Here is a 26393-nt window from a genome sequence, read left to right as displayed (position 1 = left end):
AAAAAATAACTAGAGTTTGCACCAAAAATAAGGCAAAAGTGAAAGCTAGTCAGTTCCAAATGGATTTAATGATATCACCAACAGAAACCATGCACTACAATCTTACAAGTATTTAAAAAAAATAATTTGCTCCCATATTTCCATAATTACTCAAATAATTTATTTAATTGTTGGTATCTACAACACATAAGCTCTTTATAATTTATACTAAACAATTTTAAATAATCATAAAATAAAATAGCTTAATAGTGACTAATAAGTACTGTCACTTTGAAGTTTTTCAAATTTCATTGGCAAAAATATAGCACTTACAGCATCAAATCAAGCCTCAAACTGAAAACTAGTTTGAACCAGCATAAGGAACTTTGAAATACTCGCCAATAAAGTATATACTAAGCAAGAGGAAAATATTTTTGTTTAAAGTTGAATAACAAATAAAAGTTATGGAAAAATAAATGAATTCGTTTTCTTACTCCTTACTTTTAATTATTCCATAATTATAAAATGCAAAACTCTTATAATTTTCATCAATTAAGGAAGTAACTGGCTTAAAAATATTTTTTGTGAAATGGAAACACACTACAACAGAAGTCAATAAAGAAATTGTAAGTACACTACGTGTCCATGCAAAATTTAAGGTGGCCCATAGTGTATGCACAGTTATAGGTAGTTCATATGTTTGGCACAACACTGAATTCACCTATACTGAAAAGCCAGCCATTAGTGTCAATAAAAAAAAAATTTGTAAGCACCCCAAGTTTTAAAAGGCTAATATACATAAATTTGAGAAAAAAAATTACATTCCATATTAAAAAAAAATATTTTTTTGCAAATTAATGATATTTATTGTACTTATTGAATAACCAAGAAAAGTTCAACATTTTAATATGCTAATCAATAAAAAAATAAGTAAATAAATCCTATTGTATTAAGTATGATCTTAACTATAACATAGTAAATTATATTTAAATATTGTACAAACACAACTAAATATATAGAAATACATATACATAAATATTTATATATGCATATATAAATATATACTTTTATGTCTACAGACACATGCACATATCAATTTATAAATTAAAAACGAAATTCAACTCTTTCTCTTTAAGTTTAAGGATTACAACTCGCATAATTAAGTACCCAGCAAGATGGATGGTTTTGTTCTTTTTATTCACTCACTCATCTTATAGAGTGTCATTTCATCTAAATTTATGCTTAATATGAATACATAATATGAATTTATGCTTAGATGAATACATACACGCACAAATATGCTGCGGTCTTATTGCAGACTTTAGAAAGAGGTAAGCTTAATAGAGTATAAATGTCGCACATTTTACCTCTTTTTGGATGGAGACATAACTTTTTTGTTTCACATTAGGTTATGTCTTCATACATGTAAAATTAACTTCTAATCAAGTAATACAAAGCTTGTTTATTTATACATATTTATTTTGAGTCAATCCCAAATAGCAGTGTCAGGTTGATTTTAATGTCTACAACAACCTTTATCATGAAGTCCAACAAGGTTTAAAAATGATTAGTAAATAAACCAGGAAAGATTAAAACAATGTTCAATTTAACTATGTGCTATAAACTGCCCTTTTATAACCGCATTAAATCTACCATTAAAATCAGGGTTAGAAAAACCTAAAATCAAGGATGGATCATCATTTTCAAATCAAGGGTTGAAAGCGTTTTCTAACGTAGGATCAATTCACCTTCTTAAAGTTTGAGATTTTATGACCTCACAGAAACAAAGTTAGTTTACACATGCTTTTATATACTTTCTTCAACACTTTAAATGTGACTGATGGTGTGATCATTAAGTATTCAATGCAAACTAAATGTTGCATTTGAGAATCTGGACAAAGATAGAATGAAAAAAAGGCAAAAACAATGTTTACATTAAAGCTAAAAAATGATATATTTTTTGTTGAAGTTTTTTTCATGCCTTTATTCAATCTTCAAGAAAACAAGCTCGGTATACTAATATTTCTACTAAGTTTAAAAGAGGAATAATTAGTCAACCTTTCTATGCCAACCAAATAAAAATAAAACATTTGCCGCAAGGTTGCCTGCTATTTGAGAACATACTTTAACTTACATTGCTGTATCAAACCAGTATATTCATACCTCATAAATATTCAAAACCATCTATATTGTTGAATAAGGCTCTTTACATATAATGAATTTAAATGGCTGAGCTTTCCAAAAAATTCTTCAAATAAGAACCTTTTCTTTACCTATTTAAAAACTTTTTAAAGGTCATCCATAATAAATAAAAACCATTTGATAAGGTTTGCTTATAATATTTTATGGAGGTAAAATATGGTCTAGACATTGAATAAAGAAGAAAACAATTCCTTATTGCATTCAAATATTTTGAGATATCATGAGAATTGTTCACACTATCTAATTAATATACTCCATTAAGCATTTTTCTCAACATTCATAATTGTCAGAAATTGGTGGGAAATTCAACGCAAATATGCCTACATTAATTTGAGATCTGCTTAGAAAAAACAACATAATGAAAGTTTTCAAGGAAAAAATACAAACTTCTAGAACCAAACTACAAAAGGACATAAATCAGAATAGTTTCAAAAAGAAAACAAATTAGATTTATTGTTTACATTTGCCAAAATACAAAGAAAATAGTTGAGATTATGCACCTTAAATCAGTTATAAATTTCTTTTTTATGTTGATTCTAAGATTTTTAAAAAATCTGTTAAGATGCTTTTTCAGCTGGATAGCTTGCTTCCAAATGGTTTCATCTTATCCATTTTTAATAAATCTAGGAATTTCATTTTTAGAGACTATTTTCAAGTGCAAAAAGTAAACTTATTTGATCTAAACAACAAAAAATCTTATTAATACAAAAATATGTTAAGTTTTGCTTACATCAGAAATTACTCACATTATATTGTTAACACAAATTGGCCAGGGTTTGAAAACGAACAAACAGGGTAAAAATGTGGCAGACCTTTCTTGATAACATTTGACCTAAGAGCATATAGTTTAATCCGTAATGTAACAAAGATTTCTACCTTTTATGAATAAAAAGTATTTGGAAAATTATTTCCTTCTTAAAAGGAAAAACTTGTAAATGAGAAATATCAGTTTTTTTTCTATCTTTGATATCATAAATGAAAAAAGATTAATTATACCAAAAAATAAGATATTGCATAGTTTTGGTATTATTAAAAGTCAAATTTTAAAATGACAATTAAGTAATTATACTCTTAAGGAAGACTTTTACCATAAATAGAAATTTATAATTCAAATATACTGCAAGCGACTTAGATAAATGCACAGACAAATGAATTAAGATTCTAATATAAACTAAATCACTTATAATATGAAGCAATATTTCTTTTAAGTTTTAAAGTATTTATAAAGTTTTTCTATAAGATTTAAAGCGCAAATAGTATAAATTGAAATATACTTCTACTGTGACAAAAAAGGTGCACCTACATTTTAAGAGAGAGATGCCAGAGAGAGAAATTTTAAACTCTACTCAATGACTAAAACATGGCCTAAAATGTGATAATAGTTTTCATGAAAAATTATTTTAAAAGCATTAAAATTCGATTAAAAAAATAAAATCAATAAAATGCACACATTAAAAGTTCACTATCTCATTCAAGACATACACAAACACATTACATTTAAAATACATACTTCCAATCTTTTTACTCAATTATATAATTACACACATCTCAAATTTAAATAAAAATAGAATAAGCAATGAACTTTTAAATTAGCAACGGAATAAAAACTAGCAATTTACAGATATTGTGACGTGTTTCGCAAATAAAAACATTAAAAATACAATAGAGCAAGAAACAAAAATTTTACTACTGACAGTGACCCTTAGATGATAAATCTTAATAAAATCAAATTAGTAGTGTGGCTCTTAGTAAAATCAATTCCAATTCCTAAAAATTATAGCAGAAAACGTAACTTATATATTAGTAAACAGGTATGTACAAGAAAACAATGAAATAAAAAATATAAGATAATAAAGAAAACAAAAAAATAAAATAAAATTGATAAAAAAGCAATGTAAAAAATATGGCAACACTTGTAAAGGAACTCAATTATCAGTATACTGAAATTATTACATACTTAATGTTGATTTTATTGCTATAAGTATGCAATAGCACACTAAGTGCATGAAAAAACCCTTTAAAACAAGGCATCAAAAAAAAACATTTTAGAGAAAATGTCACATAACATATGAAGATAATGCATTATGAATGATTTCTAAAATTAATTCTACACAAGATATTTCTTTTAGATAGATTTTTAATATGAAGCCAATAAAATAGCTAATGAAAATTGAGATTCTTTTGTATATGTATGGCAGGATTACTTTTTTAAGAATAGTTTTAAAAAAATCTTTCATAAGCTTAAAACTTAAAAAGCAAAAATAGCCACCAATGATTAAAACATTTTTCTCAACCAAAACACAAAATCAGAACTAAATAAAAAAAATATTTTGAGCAAGGTAAATTAATTTAATAACAATTAATGACTTCAGTTTTCAAGAAATAATTTAATAATTTATTTATGAAGTCAATTTATTTGAAAGGTTGTATCAGATAGCGTATGTGATACAAAACCCTGATAAAAATGCAACAGGGTAATTATAATAAAATGGTGGGATTTTCACTGGTACCATACTAACAAATATAACAATAAAAATACAAATAACAAAATAAGTAAAATGCCTAAATCATGCTTCCTGTTATATAAATATTTTTTGGATATATAATTATGCATGAACACAAAGGATGTAGATACATGATTGTAATTAAGGAAAATTCTAAGGCAAATACTTATAATTATCCAAAACTAAAGTGTATTTCAAAACTTTTTACATATTTGATATGACATGCACATTATTAAACTAGGTTTTTAGTTTCCAGGCAAAGGAAAACTAGAAAAATCATACCTTTTAAATGATGAAAAAACAATAGAATGTTCTAAAATTAATCTAAAACTGTAAACTAGCATATTAAAAAAATCTTTTTATGATTAATAGCTTAATTTTAACACATTTATGTGAAAAACTAAGATTGCAGAATAGACTTAAAAAAGAGAAAATCATTATTGAAAATTGCATAGTCTAGCTTTCAAAAAATACGCTTGCATCTACAATGATTGCAGTCTTCAAATTAAAAGTGTTCAGGTGAAAAAGTTCTATTTACAATTTTACAGAATTAAGTATAGGACACTCTACAAGACAATATTAATCATTCTTTTTTGTCAAATCATGGCAATTTGGTGAATTGTGGGAGTGTGGAAGGCAAATCACCATCTCTTCATCTGGCATGTCCCATATTATTGTTGCATGAAAGGCCATGTTGGCAAAACATATGACATATTCACATAAGGCAAACCAACTGAATGCTGAAAAATTTCAAAAATTTTATAATTTACAAGCAATTTACATAATTTACATAAATGTAAAACATTTAAAGTTACCCCAAATTGTTATTTTTAATGTAAATGCACATAAGGATACATACAATGGCCATTGCAGTCTTGTCACAGATTTTCATGAAAATTTTTGTTAAAAGTTCTTTATGAAAATTTGCTAAAAAATTTTTTTTCAGAATTTAGATCAAAATTAGGGTTAAGGTGCACTTTGAAATCTGACTCATTTTAACAAAGTAGCATTACCAGGGAAAGTAATTAATATGTTTGCAAACTCGATAACTTTTTTATTTATTAATCAATTTTTTTTCTAGTATCGTTAGAAAGTTAAAAATACTAGTTTGTTAAAACTATCAAAACAATAAATCTATAGTAACTAATGTTTTAAAATTTACATTTAAAAATTTTTTGGGGAAGTTTTTGGCAAATTTCAAGATTTTCCTTACAGAGAAAAAACTTTTACAAATTTAAATTTTTTTTCATGATGATTAATAACACTTTTTATCATAAAAAAATCGAGGGTTTCTCATTTTTAGTCTTACAAAAATTAACAGTGAAAAATCTAAACTATGAATTTTGCAATAGATTTGCAAAGAAAATTAAAATTAATAATCAAATGACAGTGTTTTATTGATAGAAGCATAATACTATGGTTTTGATATTGATAACACTTAATTTTCAGTGCTTGGCTGAAAATTTTCAAATTGAAAAGCAACCAAAGAATGAAACATTTTTAATTATCATTTAAATAAAATACCTAAGATAACTAGGAGTAAAAAAACCAACAGGACAGTATTATTTAATCAATGCAAGAAATAAATCATTTAAATACCATCAAGAGATAGCTAAAAAGAGTTAAAATTTAAAAAACATGCATTTATACATTTGTTACAAATATTTCAGAAAATTTGGATGAATAATTCCATCTCTATTATGAAATGTTTTAATCTGATTATTATGAACATCTCATTTCAACTCTGATGATATAACTAAATAATGCTTCTTTTCACTGTATGCCTTTTAAATTTCAAAATTAAATGTAAGGGAAAGATGAAAATCAAAAAAGGCGATTGGAGAAATGTGAATTTTTCTTGCTAGCTTATTTTCAAGTTTCATGCTTATGCTACTTAGGTGGGGAAAGAAAAAGGAAGTTGATGTAAAATAACTCTTAAAATGTTTGATTAAAAGAAATTAGTTTAAACCATTAAGAAAAATGCAAATTCACTAAAAAATTACTTTATCAGGAAACTTACCAAGTTCTACACAATACACTCGATGTTTATAAAAGAAATACACCATTCCTAATGATGTAAGAGCAATGATTATGCACAGGAAAAGTTTTGTTCTGTAAGACAGCTTTTCCTAAAACCAATAAAATTAACTAAAATACTAATAATCTAAACGAAACTTATAAAGATTAATATAAAATAGTGTAAAGAACATTTTTTAAATAAGTCTATTAAGAATAAATAACCTTAATGATAGCAGTAAAGTAATAATAATATAGAAATGCATAAAGTAACTTTATACAGTAGATACTAACAATCTCTAATGTATCCATGATAATATTTATTTCCAAAAAAGTAATACAATAAAAAGTTTTTGGAATGAAGATTTTTGTTTCTATATTTTTCAAACTAACAGATTCAATAGTTTTTTTAAATATAGTAAACATTCAAAAGAGTATTTTTATTTTTTTAAAAAAATATTTATAGATTATATGCATATACAGTCAATAAAAAAGACATAAAACAACGAAAACTCAAAAATTTATCAAAGTAAACTGATAACAACTTTTAGAAGAACTAAATGAGGTAAAATTATCTTAACATTGGATATTAATTTTTAAATCTTCTACTTTTCCCCGCAATTAATTCTCAATTATAAAGGTGGCTAAGAAACTTCCAACAATTAAAAGATAGTACTTATAACTACACCAATTTTAATGGATTATAGAGCTATAAAATTCTGTGATTTATGCTAAAGTTAAGTAGTAAAACAAATGTAAAATGGAAGAATAATTTTACTACAAAATATTTAAACAAACTTTTAATTAAAACTTACCAAATATGTTGGATTTGAAGACTGGCTCATATGACTCAAAGCACAAGAGCTTAACATATAAGAAATGGAAGCAGCCATAAAGGTGATAAATATTTTTTCGTGGACAGCTGAAAAATGAAAATTATTCTTTTAAATCTTAAAATCAAATTAACATAGATTGAATGGCAGAAAAAGGTAGTTCAGTAGTCATCGCTTAATGTAATCACTTTGGGACACAATAATTTTGATAATATTAGCCAATTGATAAAAATAAGCAAATCACAAAATTAGATAGATGTAAAAATTTACCAACATTTTCTTATTTCTTCCAATGCTGCAACCAGCCATTTGTTACAACAAAATCTTTTGATCCATTTGAGCAGCTAAATTTTCTTTCTGTAGCATAAGCGGTCTATTGACTGGAACATCATGGTATTGGACAGTTTCAAACCAGTCTTAGAATTTTTGCAACTTGCTTATATTTACCTACTCTATTTCTTTTGTACTTTGTGTTTTTTCTCTTTTAATAAGATATTTATTTTTCTCCAATAAGATATTTGTTTGTAACATTTCTCTGCTGAGAGATGTTCAACTCTATTGCAGCATTATGTTAACTCACTTTTGGTAAGCTGTCATAACAATTTAAAGTAGTGATCTATTGTTTTAATGTTAAACCTATTGGCTTTCTGCAATTCATGTCATCAAAGCGAATAGGGCATAGTATGTTGACATTCTCATTCTTAGTTCAGATAAGATCTTGCTCTTTTGAGACATGAAGAAAATTAACACATGGCATTAGCAGCCAATCACTATACTTTTGTTCATCTATAGTTGAATTCTAGAAAATTTAATAGAGCAAGAAAAAAACAGAACAGGTTCCTTCTGAATAAAAATATTAAATAATATAATGATCAGAAAGCAATAATTTTAATATACAAACAAATAGAAAAACTCCAGACCATGTGATTTTTATGACAATAAGCAATTAATAACATTAATAGTGATCACATTAATCAAAGGCTACTGAATTTGTAATTGACTTGTAACCATATCTTGTCTTGATGACTAACAAGAATATAACCACAAAAGTTTTGTCCTTAAAACAAAAATTAAGCAATCATGTATAAATACATTGAAAAATTGTACACAACAGACAAGAAAAACATCCTTTAAATTAGAGACTTGTATAGTTTGTGATAATCAAATTTCTTGAAGTCTGGAAATGTGAAAATATTTTACTACTTTTTATTATTGATCCCACATGGTAATGCAATATTACATGCATATCTATTGCATTACCATCTGTGATAATGCAATAGACAAATTACTAAGGTGTATTATTGGTGCAATAAAGAAACAATAATTCAGTATTACATATTGCATAAATACATGTGCTCTAGTGATAATAAATACTATAAAGCTTACCTAATTTTGAATATCCAAGTGCAAATACTATTCAATACTATTAGTATGGAAAGTAAGGCACCAAATTTCAGTATTATAATTTGATGGGTGCAAAACTTTGACATTAAAGTGGAACAGATGTGATAATTTTGAGAACCTCTGAATTTTTCATCGAAAAAAAAATTACATTCTTTCTGACAGGGTCAGACTGGCCATAGACCTTTCCAATTACCTTCTGGGCCCCTGCTACTATAATGTGCCCTCCTTAAAGATGAGGCTCCGGTATGCAACATTCAATTAAATTGAAAAGCATAAAGAAGAAATTTAACATAGCATTATAACATATTTTATTGTGCTTTCTTTCCACCTTATCACTATGAATAAATCATTTTTATGCACTTTTTTTAATACCTCTGGGGGTACTGGATTGGAGATTGATAGTTCTCTGATTCAGGTCAAAATTACGATCTGTGGATGAATGGGATGGGTTCGCCCTATAAACGGGTGGGACGAATGGTGTGGCAGAAGTCGAATTCTTGGCCATAGGTGGCACCACTGGAAAACAAGAACAATCGCACCCCTTCTGCCTAAACAGGCATACAACAACAATGCACTTTTTTATAATGAATCTGACTAACAACATGAAAATAAGTCACAATCCAAATAATTATACAAAATAACATCACAGCCCATTGCAAATGTAATAGTAAAGATTAAATTCTGACTCCTATCCATGAATATTTAAGTCCAGTCTTTAAAAAATGAAGGAAAGAAAAAGAGAAAAATATTTTAACCCTTTGTACTCTGAGAACTTTGATATGGTGTTTAAACTAATTTAAACATTAAATTACTTAAACTACAGAGTACAATATTTTTAAATAATTTCTAAAACTCATAAAGTAATGAGGTTACTTATTATTAAGTTAAAAAAATATCAGTTTTAGAAAGGTCACTTTTGATGTCTACTTAGAGGTAATATTGAAGTGGAAAAGGTTAATACAAAGTGACACTTGATCTTAATATGTACAAATTATAAACACATAACTTGCTTCCTGCTATGCATTTTATAAATAATGCTGCTTATGGACTAACGAAAGTAATTCTATAATTTGTTACACCTAATTTAATTTTCTAGGATAGGATATTTACAAGGTCAATAAAAAAGTTTAGTTTTATAAACTAAACATAAAATATTTACCTTGCTAAAGAAATAGTAGAATTAATTCTAATCAAATTTCTTAATCAGGTTGGTGAATAACGAAAACAGTCACAGTTTTTTACATTTTAGTGGAACTAAAGACAGTTCACTTTCTAGAGGCTTTTTATTCAAGTCAAAATTATTCAAGTGCTCACACTATTTCATCTACAAAATGTTAGGTTTGAATTAATGTATACTGGTGGCATTATACATTCAAAAAAATATTTTTGAAAGAAATCGAACTCTGATAATGAAACAAGACTTTTTTGCTTTATAACATGGAATTGCATAAAAATTTAAATAACCTTTTTTAAATTATTGATTCATTTTTTTAAACCAATAAATCTAGCTAAAACCAGATTTAATGCTTTTTTCGATAAGAGCCAAGCAAGTTTCAAAGAATATTGGGATAAAATTCAATTTTTTGTGGAAAAAGATAAAAATATATATTAAAATGTTTCACTATTTTTTTGCAAAAAAAAAATTTATTTAAAAAACAAAATGTGGAGTTAAAGTAATTTTTAAAAAAAATTTTGATCATAAATCACTAAGTGAGCAAAAATTTTTAAAAGGAATGTCATTACTTTCACCATAGAAATAAAAAGTCAAGAGCAAGTTATTTCATAAGATTACTTCAGAAGAAGACACCCTCAACTTCCTTTGTCCCCCTTCCCTTTAAGGCACCCGGCATGGACCTGACACTAGCAATATCTCTTTTCCATTCTGATTGAGAATCTTGTATTTTCCAACTTTCTAAAGTAACTAGTAAGAAAAAAAACTATTAGAAGGCGAAAAATTCAATTGTCTGTTTAGTTGCAGAAATTTAATATAGATGTTTAAGAGCGTATTTAAAATTTTTCCCTTTATCTACACCGCTCTGATAGTTGAATGTGGTACTGACTAAAGCTACTGAATATCACATACTTCAAAGACAAATGCCCCAAACATAAATAAGAAATTTAATTAAAGCTGAACAATGCAACACTTTTCCTTATTTCTCTATTTCCCCTTTCTTGATGGTCTGTTTCTTGGTTTGAATATTATAATTTTCTTGACATTTCCTTTCAAAAACCAGGATATTTTTGTTAATTCTATGTACACATCACATAGGACAGTAATATGAAAACACAAAAATTTGTCTTTAGTAGAAAAGTCAAGCAAAAGAGTCAAAAGTTTACACTTGCTCCATAAAACCACTCCTTTGGACCAAGCAAAAATTAATGCTATAATATTAGGTTGCTATATATTAAAATAATGTAAGTATTTTATCATAATTAATAAATGCTAGACTAATGTTGAGAAAATCATGTTATGCATTAAAAAAAAATAGGTAACTGGCAAAATATTTGATAATGCAAAATGCTAAGTATCACATGCTGTAAGAAATAATTTTCACTTAACAATATAAGTTCAGAGAACTCTAAAGACTAAACAAAATGAGAGTTTGTTTGCTTAGAAATTAAACTACCTAAGAAGAAAACATTTTGCAAAAATAGTGAATTAAGTTTTCATAGAAAACTATAATTCATAAATTTACAGTAACCATTTAAAAATATATTTACAAAGATAGGGAAAGCATCATTTAAAACTTAATGAATGGGCACTTGCCAACAACCTGAATTTCATATGAAGGTGCAATATTCACATTTGATTATAAATGATGCAAAGTAAGACGTGCTTCACTAGCTCTAGATCATAAATCTCAACCACTAAGAATACAAATCATGGGGATTGTGTTACTAGCTTGATCTGAATTTGCAATATTTCCTCTGCAACAACATTTAAAGAATAGAGATTTCTATTATTTATTTGAAATTTTTGAAATAAGTGACTAATGGTCAATGTATTTAGAAATTTACGAAATTTTGGCTTCTATACTGGAAAAAATAGCTCAGTTAGGACATTCCAGTTGAATCGATGCAACAGCAAAGGGGACTTACTGTATTGGTTGTTATAAAAGAAGGGAAGCTGTAATGGCACTCTAAAGAGTGTGAGTAGATAATATAATTCAGAATCATATTTCCTTAATTACATTAGTATTTCATAGAGATGAGGTAAAAACATAAAAGTGAAAAAAGTAAAATTTTTAAGAAAAAATTAAACACAATATGTTAGGTAAAAAAAAAAGTTGTCTACTGTTAAATATCAGTAGAATTAAGTTCCAAAAGGACTTTCCAAGAAAATATGCACACAAAAAAAATTCTAAATATTCTTTTGACCTTTTGCAAGTAACTTGTACCACAGGACTTACAAGTTTTTACTTATCTCCACTGTTCTAATATAAGCAGAAATTAAAATTGAAAGAGAAGTTGAATTTTCTTCAAAAACAATATTTGCATCAATGTTACGCACACACAAATCATAATTAAAAAAGTTAATAGACTAATTACTTACGATAATTTTCCTTGTTTGAAATATATGTAACACCAACAAGTGCCATAATTTCAGTAGCATGAAACCAATAATTCAATGTCACAATGTGTTCATATAAGGATTTTGATTCATTTTTAACATTTTTAGTTTTCCTGATATAGTGACTGTAGTACACAGAAGCCAACAAAAGACGAGGAGTAGAATGTAGTGCCACGCCTATTCGCCAGATGTATCTTTGAGGCGAAATTCCAGTTATTGCACTTACAGAGGGACAAAAATTGAATACCTTTAAAAAAATATTTCAAATGAGTATGTAAAAAAAAACTAAATATAGACTACACATGGCATGATACATTTGAGCATTACTTTAAGAAATGCATGCTTTAAATTTATAAAAAAGGCTGACAAAATCTGTTGTTTTAATTATTTTGAGAGACAAGCCTTAAATATGCTAATTAATTATTTGAGATAATATTTTAAGTAAAAAAGTGAGCTAGGAAACTCCCGTTTATTGAATAAACACAACTTTTTCAACAGATTTGGAATTTTGATCCTTAAAACATGGGAAAAGCTGCAATCTGAAAAATATCCCAATTATTTAGTTAGAACAGTAAGTCAAAAGTTTATGCTTCAAAATTTAACGTTTACTTTTTGTCTTGAACTATTACCATGAATAAAAAGGTTTATGAACATTAACATAAAATTAACTTATCCAAAGAAAACTATAAAAAAACAATGTTAAGTAATCAATAAATTTAATGATCCTCGAAACAATATTAACCGTACAGACATCAATAAATCTCTTTATAGCATGTGTCTTCTTAGCCAATAAAAAGTGTTTTTCTCTTTATTGATACTTTAAAATAAAAACGTCATTTCATTAGTTCTTTAGCCTATTTGATTTTAAAATGGGCATTCTTGATAACATGAAACATTTGTAAAATTGACCACAGATTTTTGATCACCAATCATAAAGCTTCATCGCCTCTGTGAGATAGAATTCTTGGATGATCTATAAATTATGGGAATCACTGATTGAATTTATTTTTCAACACTTTATATGGTAAATAAATAATTCAATATATATATATATATACAGTGGGAAGTCCCACATCCGGAATTGTCGGGACTTGAGCAAGTCCGGATAATAAGCCCTTAAGGTAGACAAACAAAACATCCTTATTCAATTAAAAAATAACAATTAAATGAATTTATGTTCATTTCAATCAACAACGAATAAATCCATGTGGTATGCGGTGTTGCGTTATTTTCGCAGATTTCCACATGGTTTTCAAAATCTCGACATTTTAATATGCCATTAAAACATATCACAAAATTCTAAATCACACATTTCAGTTAGTAATTATTTCTCAACCCAATCGACTAGCAACGATGCCACTGTGAAACCATGTGGTTTTGCCGATCATTTTTTCGGTAGTTATAAAAACAGAATTTCAAAAGAAGAATTTTATAAAATCTCAATATTTTAATATGATGTTATTTCCTTTGGAAAACATTGAATTACGCTTTTCGCCCTCAATTATCGATGGTTCATCCGCAGTCCCACATGAATTTACGATCGCATTTTTGTCAATAATTGCTACCAATTTTCCTAGTATTTTAATGCTACGTTATCATACACGGGAAATTTCAAGTCGCGTATTTATGCACTCGATTTGTGACAATTTTATAGTCATCGTGGTTTTGTCAATCACATTTTCAACAGTTTGGGATTTCCGCATAGCTTTGAAAATTTTGATTTCATTTTTAATTTAATATTATTACGATAACGGAATTTCGACTCAAGCTTTTGAACAATCACTTATTGCCCCTGCTTTAGTCGTGAGGATTTCATCTGAAATCCGTAATTTTTGCACTCTGAAATTGAGTGCGTGATTTTTGGCGGTAATGATCCTTTTATGCAAGACGTGGAAAAAAAAAAGATACGCTATTTTTTCGCGCAGTAGTGAAATACCACGTTTCCTTTCCATGATATTCAATTTTCTTTCATATTGTAGAGGAAACTGGATTAAAACTGAACAAAAATCAGAAGTCGTGTAAAAATCATAAAGAAGCAGAAAATGGAAGGATTCTCATTCCTGCATTTTCTTTAAACAAATCACAAGTGTAAAAAAAAAAAAATTTTTATGAAAAGAGATTAGATTGTTAAAAGTGTCCGAAAAATAGACCCTTCCGGTAAAGAGACGTCCGGATATAGGACTTTGCACTGTATACATATATTGAACAGGTTTTAAATTTTATGCAATCAATTTATTGAAAAAATTTTATCTTACATTTTACCATGTCAAGAATATTTTCTAAACGATATGAATCAATCAAAATAAAACTGTTAATACAAATTCAAAAGAACCCATTTTATTTTAAAGCTTTCTGTCTTCTTGGGAAAACAATTTATTATAATTTTGGAGCAGTATTATTAACAAAATGCTTATAAATCAGGATTTATTTATCAATTAAAAAAAAGATGATTAAATAAAATAAAAAAATTTCCTTTTTTGGTGAGGGATGAGATATTTTTGATGAAAGAGGGAGTAAAAAATAATTTTTATATACTCTCAGAGATGCCAACTGCTCCGGACAGGCCAAAAAAATTAAAGAAACGGTAAATAACTACAGAGTAAATTTTGCAAACATTTGACTTCTTTTGCTTGCTTTTTAAAAGGTATTGCATGACATAAGAACTATCAAGTGGCGAATTACATAAGCCTACGAAATATTGAGAAATAGTGGTGGATAAAAATCTACTAAATTGAATTTATTAAACCAAGAATCACAATTGATAAACTATCACTTTAAAATATATCTTTGCTGTCCAGAGCAAGTTGGCATCTCTGCACTCTGCAGAATTTTAATACATAACTACTGGGAGAAAGTTGTTACATTAGATAGTGTTGTCATTAAAGTTAACTGTACATTCTGTTTTCTAACAATTTTAGACACAATGTTAAAATAAGTCTTTTACTTTGGCAAATAATATTGTCTTTAACTGCAGATTACTATTGAGACCTTTTTACATTAAAAACCAACCATATTAACAATCGTACTGTAGGAAACTTATATTAAAAAACTATTTAAAACATTCAATAAAATTTTTAAAATTAATACTAATGAAAAATCTCAGTTTTATTAAATGAGCATATCTATAAACTTTGCCAAAAACAGTAAATATTACAATTTCAATAAATAAAATCTTTACTAATTAATTTTAAGCAAAATTTAAGTACTGATTTTGTTTAGTTCAAATTGGTTTGGATAAATCTAATAGTTAAATACTTACTCTAAATGTATTAAGCAGGTAATAAATTTTTTATTGCAATGATACGAAAGGAGTATATATATGATAATTAATATGTTAATCACTTCATACATGTATCATTGACATACCCAAGGTGACGGATTTAGTTCAGAGCATAAAATGAACAATTTTGTTCTCAGAAAAAAGTATATATATATATATACTTTTATATATATATACGAGTATATATATATATATATATATATATATACGAGTATATATATATATATATATATATACGAGTATATATATATATATATTCACGATATATTCACGATAACATTAGCAATAAATGCATTAACATTATTTATAATAAATAAGAAAAAATTCAGTGCCATCACCACACAAAGCTCCTACACATGCGCTTCTGTTGATATCAACATTTTTAATGAAAAATCTCACATTTCAAACCTCATACTACCTAACAATTTAAGGCACAATTTATTAAAGCAATAGTTATTATTATTATTTTAACAATAAATAGATAAAATATTTATGGTGACATTGATAGCATAACACAAAAACTAAAGAAAAACTTTAAAAATATTTACATCACAAATAGTTGTGTTGACCAGTTGAAAATTGAATATCATTGAAGTTATGAAACAAAACACCATGGATGCTAAAGGTAAAGTAACTGTCACTAAAGACAGTTTTCGCAGGGATAAAGTAAACAAGGGAAATGAGCTTATGTCCACTGTATTCCTGGTCATATTTCATGCAAAATATCTTCAAACTCTAAAAAAAAGAAAGAACAAAGACCAACATTAAAATATGGCTAAACCTTACATGATTTTCATGCATTTAAATTATCCCTTCCAGACCAATGTTTATATGTGGTTCAATATAACAAAAGCTTATTAAAGATTAAATTTTCATGTCAGACATAAAGAAAGATAGTTAACAAAAATATAAATTACTGAAAAGAGGTTTTAGAATTTTTTTTTTTCTTTTTAAGAAATTAACAATGTGAAAAGCATTTAGAAACAATAATTTGACTTCAGCTTTTTAAAATGAAAGGGCATGCAAAGTTATTAGAAGTGGTTAAATTTTGTTACTAAAGGAAAAACATGAACTGTATAATACAAATTTCCACAAAACAGAATTGCTTGAGAAACTAATCTAACAAATCTCAAAGTATTGGTATGCAATATATTTCCTACCACAACTAGTGATTGTGGTTGAAATATTTTACTCTTCGAAACATTTTATCTGGCTTTCAATAAAGATTAAAGGGAAGGAAAGAAAACTTAAAAAATTTCTTCATTTGCAAAACACAAATTTTACAAGATAATGCATTTTATCCTTCAAAATCTGTGAAAAAATTTTAGACAGTTGAAATATGCAATTCAAATGGGGTAGAGTATCTTAACTAAGGTAATCACCGAAGCAAGGAAAGAAGTTCAACAGGTTCTATTATGTAACAAGCTCTGCTTTGTGCATGTTTCAGAGAGAGAAAACTTCCTTGCATGTTTCAGGACTGGTTTTTGTTTATATTCAAAGCAAAGGTGATGCTTTTATGTGGACAATATTTACATTTTGAAACTAAGTTCGGTTACAATTAACTTCCACAAAGTGAAAATTTGACCAGTTGTCCATTAAAAAGGTTTTCTTCTCTACGATAAACTACATTCAATACTATGGCAACAATAGAAATCAAAATTCGTCTAGTCCTTACTGAGAAGTTTTTAGATTATCAAGAATTTTTTCTTATTAAAGAGATAAAGGTTAAAAGTCTAATTTGCAAATAAGTCAAACTAGTTATTTAAATAGGAGAAAGAGTAATCAGTGGCTAACCTAATAACTTGAGCTCTCCGAGTTAGCTGTTTCACTGAGAGTAAATAATTATGACAGTGACATATTAGTAACAAACGTGTAGAGTATAATAAAGGCAAATTTTATCCCAAAATAATAAAATATACTAATAATAACTTCAGAGTTGCATTGTACTGAACAGAGAGATTTAACAGCTTATAGTTCAGTTTTATCAATATTTCCTCATGCCAATATTTAATTTAAATTATTAATTGAATTAAAAATTTTCTTAATCATATAATTATAAAATAGGGTCTCCATAATCTTGTAATGAAAATACAGTGAATATACTACTTAATAGTTTCGTACAAAAAGTAATTAAGTGGATGATCCCTCAATTGACAATTTAACTATTCAATGATTATTGTGTTGTTGTTTGGGATCATTCATTTTTAAAATCAGATGAAAGATACCAATCAATAATTGTGAAATGACAAAACTCCACCTAACAAGATAAGTACTACATTTACCAAAAAGAGAAATAAGAACATGAACCTTGAATTTATCACCATAACAATTTGATAGTGTAGAATTGTTAGTTTCTAATTAGTTACAAATTAGTAGTATGTAATTAGTTAATTGTCCTTTAGTTCAATTTTGTGATTTTCTGGGCGTTTAAAGCAACAATATATTCTTCATAGCTATATAACTATGGAGCGGAATCACTTGAATTTCATACATGGCCATCAAAACCAACTTTGCAGAGAAAACATGAATGTTCTAATAGATCATTTTTAAAATAATTCTGCTAATACTTCAGATCCTATTAGACTTGGAAGTGTAGTGATTCTTCCTTCTTCGTTTTCAAGAAGTCCAAGATAGATGCAGCAGCACTTCCAAGATGCAATGGCATTATCAAAAGAAGTAGGGAGACCTGACTTATTTATTAGCTTTATTGCAAATCCCCAATGGCCAGAAATTCATGATTTTTTACGTAGTCAAGGGACGGATTTCAATGCAAGTGACATTCCTCACGTAGTTGTTAGGGCATTTTAACGCTTATTTGACACATTTGTAAAGGAAATTGCAGCAGGGAAAGTGTTTGGAAAAATACTTGGTTACACATTTAATATTGAGTTTCAAAAAAAAGGTTTGCCCCATGCACATTGCCTTTTCGTTTTAAATCCAAGGGACAAACTTTTAACACCAGAAGCATTAGACAGATTTATTTCCGCTGAAATCTCAGACAGAGATAATTTTCCAAAACTTCACAATAAAGTTATGAAGCATATGCTTCATGGACCACACAGTGATGCAACTCCCTGTTATAAAACCTTAACAGGTAATTGTCAAAAAATATTTCATTTTGCTTTTTGTGATGTGACTGATATGCCTGGAAATGGTTTTCCAAAATGCATGCGTCGCGATAATCGTAATGTTAAGTATTTTTACAGCAGACGTGGTGTGAATAATTGGTTGGTTCCAGTTGACAATTCCATAGTCCTGCCCTATATTTCATATCTGCTATTGAAATATGATTTGCACATCAATGTCGAGTACAGGGGTAGCGTTATGGAATACAAGTACATACTTAAGTATGTGAATAAAGGTCATGATCATATAAAAGTTAGTATTGGGAATGGTTTGACAGATGATACATCGCACTTGAATCAAGTTGATAATTATATCGACACCCGGTATGCAAGTTCTATGGAAGCAGCTTGGTGTTTGTTAGAGTTGCCAATGCATGAACATAGCCACAATACTATTTGTTTTCCTGTACATTTACCTGGCCATCAGCCCATAACTTTCGAAGAAGGAAGAGAAGTATATGCTCTTAAAAACTCATGACCAAAGTGACTCAAAATCTAATGCCTTATCAACTTTAAGTTTTCTTTGCTCACTTACTTTTCAACTACAGTCAGATTAAAGCTAAAGATTTGTGGGAGAAATTTAAATCCCAAATGCTTGAAGTATCTCATGAAAATAGTTGTTTAAGTCATATAGAGCAACGTCCTTGCAGTAAGGATAAAACTTTATCTCACTTTGGACTATCACAGTTATCAAGTTTTTTCCCATTATCTGCTGATGGTTTTTCATCAAATGAACATTTTCTTATAGCAGAAAATATTAATTCAAAACTCAACAGTAAACAAAGGAACGTTTTTTAAGTTATCAATCAATCAATTGATGATGATGCTCATATGGGTAAAAAAAAATTCGTAGATGGGACCTTAGTTACCTATCAGTATACCATCTTCAGAGAAAGAGATTGTACCTCTTTATTTAGATAGAAATTCTCAAAAGATTTTAACCAATGCTGATCTAAAAATCTGGGATGAAGCATCAATGATACCTGAAGTCACTTTAAAGCTTATAGATTGCATTCCAAAAGATCTAATGAATTGTGATCATGCATTCGGAGGGAAATGTATTCTGTTTGGTGGGAACTTCCCTCAAGTGTTGCCAGTTTTAAACCAAGGTGGAAGACATCCGTAGGTGCATGGTATAATTAAATGTACCTCACTCTGGCGTCATGTGTGTGTGAGAAGTTTCTCTCTATCAAGAAATATGCGTGCTGATTCTGTAGATTTTGGACGGTGGTTAATTTCAATAGGCATATAGGTGAAAGGGATTTATTAGAAATTCTGTCATAAAACATAATTGAAGATGCATTTGGGGCATGCATTTCAGATATATCATTATCAAGTTGTGTTGTTTTGGCTCCATTAAATGAGCAAGTAAATGCTTTGAACAATTTAATTCTTCAAAAAATCCAAGGAGAAATGATTATTTGCACAAGCTATGATAAAGCAACTGCTTGTGATGGAGATGAGAGTGAGAATGAAAAGCATAATGCTGCATTTTCAGCCTGAGTATTTGGCAAAAATTAACGTTACAGGTTTACCTATACATAAACTCAAGCTTAATATCAGAGCTGTTATAATGCTTGTTAGGAGCTTTTGTGTTGCTGATGGGTTATGCAATGGAACTTGGTTAATTGTGCAAAAAGTGACGAAAAATGCTCCTTTTTTTTGTACAGTTATGATAGGTGATAAAAAGGGAAATTCTGTAGTTATTCCAAGAGTAACTCTAAATACAAGAGACAGTAAAGACTTGCCTTTTGTTTTATACTGCACACATTTTCCTGTAAGTATTGCTTGTGCCATGACCATTACTAAGTTACAGGGTTAAACTTTCGATAAAATTGGTCTTTAGATTGTTCAAAATAAACCCATCTTTGGACATAGTCAGTTATATGTTGCACTTTCAAGGTGTTGCACTAAAGAAGGCATTAAAGTACAAATTGTTGCAAGCGAAATGATATGGGAAAAAAATTGATAAAAAATTTTGTATATAAGGTTTCGTAAATAATTTTTAATTTTATCATTGTTTTTTACTAACTTTTCAAAAATTATTCAGCCAGAAATATTTATTGACAGTTCATATTTGTTTGAGACATTTGTTTTAACTAATACATAAAAGTGCAAATCTTTGGTACACAAAACGATGTGAAAAGAAAAATCAATAAAAAATATTGTACATAGCTAGGATTTGTTAACATTCAGACCTCTATTGGAAATAATTTTTAATTTTATTGTTTTCACCATATCTTTTTACAACTATTCAGACAAAAACGTTTATTGATTATTCATTATTTCATTTTATATTTGGTTGACAATTTCAGTTTATTCTGCTTTATATGTTTTCACTACATAATTTGTTTTTTGTCCGATTGAAACTAAAATATTTTGTCAGTTGACAGTATTGAAGTTAATTGGGTAATTACTTGCAGTCATATTTGCTTTTGAAATATTACTCAGCAACAGCCAATTAATAGTACATGTTTTAATTTGTTTGCCATATTTTAAAGTTTTTCTCATTAGGTTTTAATTGTTTTCTGTTTAAAATTTAAAATAATGGGGGGGGGGGAGATGAAGCATCATATAGGGAGCATCCAGCATCCTATAAGATCAATGATTTGAGTCAGGCTCTGTCACACCTGCTTTGGATACAAAGATTAATCTCTGGCTAATGCCCTATAGTAATGTGATAAATAATATTGCTTCCACACTTTATATAAGTTTATAATATTGTTTGCATAAAGGTTGATAATAAGCACCTCTGACATTTTACAATCTTATTATATTCTCTCTGTGCGATTTTGATGCAGTAAAATTGCCAACTAATCTCCAACATGAAAATTACTTTAATTTTGTTTGCAAAGAAAAATTTTTTTATAGCATAGCAATTATTGTAGGTTGAGGAGCAGGGGGCGGAGCCGTCTAGTATATATATATATATAATATAATATATATTATACATTTTTCAAACACTATAATTATTAAGTTATGGAATTAGCAAAAACTTGCTTTCTCTGAATAATCATATAAATTTTTTTTCTATTATATTAATTATTTTATTTAATTTGAGTGAAATGACGATTTTAACTAAATGATTGATTTAAATTAGATTGATTGACATTAATTGATTGAGTTTGTTAACGTTAATTATTTTATTTTTAATGGCAACACAGGATCAGGATTGCTACTTTTAATTAGTTTATCAACTTTACACCTTAAAATACATAGCAAAAATGAAAATTATAGAAATAAATTGTTGGATTTGCTGTCGAATTTTTTTTTTAAATTTCTTTTAAAAAAAAGTGAAAAAAACTGAGACATTTGAGAATGTACGGGTAAAAGGGAGATACACATAAAATATGGGAGTCTTCATTAAAAAACAGGAGACTTGACGGGCATGTATCACTGTTTTTGACAACACTAATCATGCATGTAATAAAAAAAGACACAATAACAAGCACATAAAATACTAACACATTAAAGTTACTAATATATAAAATGTGTAGGTCTATTTCTTTCCATCAAAAACCTTAAAATTATATCAGTCTTAAATCCACATTTTAGCAGATGAACAGTAATAATAAATGCATTTTACTTTTAAAATTGTTTCCACGGGTATATTAAATTTTTTCACAAACAACAAATATTACTTTCTTCACAAAGCAGAGAAGTCATAATTCCCAGACACTATTCAAAACAAAAGGCCCCTAACTAAAAATTATAGTCTTACACCCATGCACTAAGATTTTGTGCATCATGTTAAAATTAGTTTAAGCATATTTATCCAAGATTTATTTATTTGAAGATAAATTAAAAAAATTCTTTCATCTTCACAAAAATAGCAGTATAAAGGATTCCTCCCTAATAAATATATGTGCAATCATATTTAAACTTAAAATAAACATGGTTCAAGATTTTGGGCATGCATATTGCTACAAAGTTAACATGATAATCAAATACTAATCAAAACAATTGGGCAATTCCGCACATTTTAAAAAAATCAGTGTAATGAAATTATTGATTTCATTACATTATTAAAACTTAAAAGAAAAAAAAAGAAATGAAAGTATTAACTCAAAACCTTAGCTTGTTTCACCCTCACTCCAAATCATCACAACACATTTATCCCTTCAAACAAGAGTGCAATCCAAACATCACATCGGCATTCATTATCGCCTATGATGGAGAGGAAAAAAAATTTCCAAAAATGGGTGCAGACGCATAACAAATCAGTTTTTCTTTTTTCAGGCAATAAAACATATGTTGGCACCTTAAACCTGTGTCCACATTGGCACTCTTGCAAGGATTATAACCAAAATATGCAGAAAATTATATGTGTGACTATTTAAGATTTATAGTAAGCTCTTTAAGTAATAAAAATTAAAATCAAACTTCTTACTTAAATCTTACTTATCACAAACTATATTAAACACGATATAAATAAATTTTAATAAAATAACAAAAAACATGCATTTTTAATAACATTTATTGGTGAGAATTATGTAAAATTTATTAAGATTTGAAATGAAATATTGTATAGACCACGAACTAAACTATATATATAGCCTTATTCTTTGTAAAAAATAAAATTCACAAAATAAAAATACTTTCAATTTAAAAATGCAAACAAGATACATAAATGCATTTTTTTATTCAGTACAATAATTAAAAAAGTACCTGAAAAGATGTGTATTTCACACTATGTGTAATGTTTCATCATATGAATCATGATCATCTAGAAGAAAAAATTACTAAGTTATAAGAGGGAACCTGTGTGAATTACAGTATAAACTGCAGCGACAATTTTAGATAGTCACTACAGAAATGAAATGAAAATTTTTCACAAATAAAGTTATAAGTTATGCATCTTTTTTTGTAGAGTATTAAGTATTTTTTCTGATACTTATGTGCAATTAATTCCAAGATAAAAACTTATTGTGAAGTTTCTACTTTTAGTTAAAATAAGAAACTACTGATTTACTAGCAACAATGTTACAAACATTCATACAGTTTTTCTTAAAATAAAAATTTGCTACAATACTTTAATTCATTTAAAAAATCACAATAATCTTTATTGTGATTTCTAAAAAAATTATAATTTTTATTACTTTTATTTTGAAAAAAAAAATTTATTGCTCTAAGTAAAAGTAGGATAAATGTAACTACTCAAGTAAATGGACAGTCAAAGAAAAAAAAAATTTGGTCTATTATTTCATTGTTAAGTACTTATGTATTATCCAATAGACCATTTCTGCCAAAAATGAAAATAAATTTGGAAAAAGTGGTTCAAATTTAAATATTTTCTTATTTTTTACATGCAATAATTTATATTTTGTCTTTTTCTTTATAATCAATTACTATATAAAAGTAAATTTGGGAAATAGAAAAATGATTTCGGCACAGTGTTGTCAAAAATGGTCGGCATAATAATAATATGTATATACCTAATATTACACAGCAAAAAACCTGATTAAAAAAACATATAGGTTTCCACATTGATATTAACTAATAAAAATTTACAATTGATCAATAACTTTTTGTTCAATTTAGATTTTAATAAGTAATTTGTTAAAACATTTATAATCTAATTACAGTTTCGAAAGAGTGGCAAAACAACTGAGCATTTTATATGATTTTAATATACCTTTTGAAAAAAACTCCTATTTTATTTACCAAATTCAGTTGCAAGAAAAAAAAGGATCCGAAATTGGAATTCACAGCAAAACAGCTATTTTTTGTTAAGTAAAAAAGAGCTTCATAAATGAAGATCATTTTAACCTTAATACAGAGTATTGCTTAACAAAGAACAACATATTTTTTTTCACCAAAATTTTTCTTGTTACTTAACACATTTCACCAAATAATGATTTACAAATTTTCGAAGCTTACTTGTGCCTATGCATTAATAAGGTATTTCTAAAAACAATAGAAAAGATGCAACACATATTTTTTTTACAGATTTCTTATAAATGTGTATTTCAACAAATAATGATAGATTAGGAAAGTGGCCAAGCAATAAAAATCAAACTTGACTTATGTTACGTTTTAATGTACATTTTGAATTTATTAAATAGCTTCCACTTAAAGCCCCAAATTCAGTACAAATAAGATTTTGAATATGACCAGAAAAAAGAGGAAGGAAGAACGGAAGGCAAGGAGAAAGAAAGAACACATTTTAAAAGATAAGATTTGAAGTGAGAAAATGCAACAAAGTTATTTCTGTGTTGTTCTTAAATAAAACACCAAATATGGACCTTAAAAAAAATAATCCCCATCCTCAAAAAATATTTTGCAAAGAACAATATACACACATCAACAAATTTTTCTGAGTTATGAATACATAAGTATAATCAACTGAATCCAACTAAGGTTTTTCTAGCTACTTAATTTATCAGATAAAATACATAATTTCCTTTTTAGTCATGCAAATCTTCCTTACAAGACTAAAGACAATAACAAAGAAACACTGTAATTTTTAGGAAAACTATCTAGTCTAAATACAGAAGATCTAACACCCTTAAATCAACTAGTTATTTTTAAAAATTCAGCTAAAATAGTTTGCGATTCTAATCAAACGATTGCATATTAAACTGGTGTGTTCACATAAGCTTAGAGAATGCATAATTTAATCTATAGTACCTAATGTGATAGATGAATATTTTGAATAGTAAAGAGAGAATTTTTCAAATATACATAATATTCACACAAATATAACAAGTACAGTAAATTTAAATTTTGTTTTTAATCTCCAGCAACTAAATTATTTCATAATTTTAATCTATGCTTTGCGTAATTTGAAAAAGTTAATGTGTACTAAGATACTATGTTGATTTATAGCATGCGATTTTTCATAAAGCTAGTAATATCGATTAATTAAATAAAATTTTAAAAAAATATGCGAAAAAGGAAAGAATCATAACACAATGAGTAAATATGTAAGAAAAATAAAACAAACATATTAAAAATAGAAAACTTTCATAGCAAATGGTAATCAGAGAACAAATGACGAGATCTATGGAATTATTAGTACTTTCTAGAACATTACCTATTAAGTAACATATAAGAACATCTCATAACGTTATTACTAAATAGATTTATGATAGTCATTTCATTCGATTAACACAACATTTTTACATACAAATATAAAGTTATATGAAGACAGAAAATTCAACTTATAATATACCGATTCGCGAAAACATTAATTCAAAAACTTACAGGCTTTATAATGCTATCGGCGAATGGTTGTTTTTAGGAACATGATTTCCATATGCACAAAAGTAAATTTACCTACCCAAATGAAGTTTGTTTTGACATGAAAAACATTTGTCACTAATGCGAATAACAACGCTCACTGAACGCTTTGAAACTGAAACTCGTAAAGAAAAGCAGAAGGTCTGCTGCATGGGAGGCTGCCCTTTTTTACTACTACTTCGAAAAATTGAAGTTAAAAATTTACTTTCAACATGTAAATCAAAATGAAATGGTCTT

The 26393-nt window shown here is 27.4% G+C and overlaps 2 protein-coding genes across 3 annotated transcripts; one reads left to right on the top strand and one right to left on the bottom strand.

The window, feature by feature from the left end:
• Positions 1-1935: 1935 nt before the first annotated feature.
• Positions 1936-26334, bottom strand: LOC107445722 (post-GPI attachment to proteins factor 2-like). Of its 2 annotated transcripts, none has more exons than XM_016060191.5 (7): positions 26121-26297; positions 23583-23640; positions 16338-16524; positions 12492-12756; positions 7517-7623; positions 6706-6814; positions 1936-5425 (listed from the first exon to the last, which is right to left on the bottom strand). In XM_016060191.5, the coding sequence occupies exons 3-7, from the start codon at positions 16497-16499 to the stop codon at positions 5265-5267; spliced, it is 804 nt and encodes a 267-aa protein (XP_015915677.1). In that variant the 5' UTR covers positions 16500-16524; positions 23583-23640; positions 26121-26297; the 3' UTR covers positions 1936-5264. The 2 variants fall into 2 exon arrangements, with proteins under 2 accessions (XP_015915677.1, XP_015915678.1); XM_016060192.5 differs by having other exon boundaries at positions 2479-5425; positions 26197-26334.
• On the top strand, positions 18823-19392 carry LOC147801796 (uncharacterized). The gene has a single exon (XM_087154487.1). It carries the CDS (start codon positions 18823-18825, stop codon positions 19390-19392), a length of 570 nt encoding a protein of 189 aa, XP_087010613.1.
• Positions 26335-26393: the final 59 nt, after the last annotated feature.

This window comes from Parasteatoda tepidariorum, chromosome 11 (genome assembly GCF_982258835.1).
Source record: "Parasteatoda tepidariorum strain Cologne lab strain chromosome 11, Ptep-v5.0, whole genome shotgun sequence".
In the NCBI taxonomy this organism is placed as follows: domain Eukaryota; kingdom Metazoa; phylum Arthropoda; class Arachnida; order Araneae; family Theridiidae; genus Parasteatoda; species Parasteatoda tepidariorum.
The sequence above is the reverse complement of the archived record's forward strand: the minus strand, read 5'-3'. Positions and strand labels throughout refer to the sequence as shown.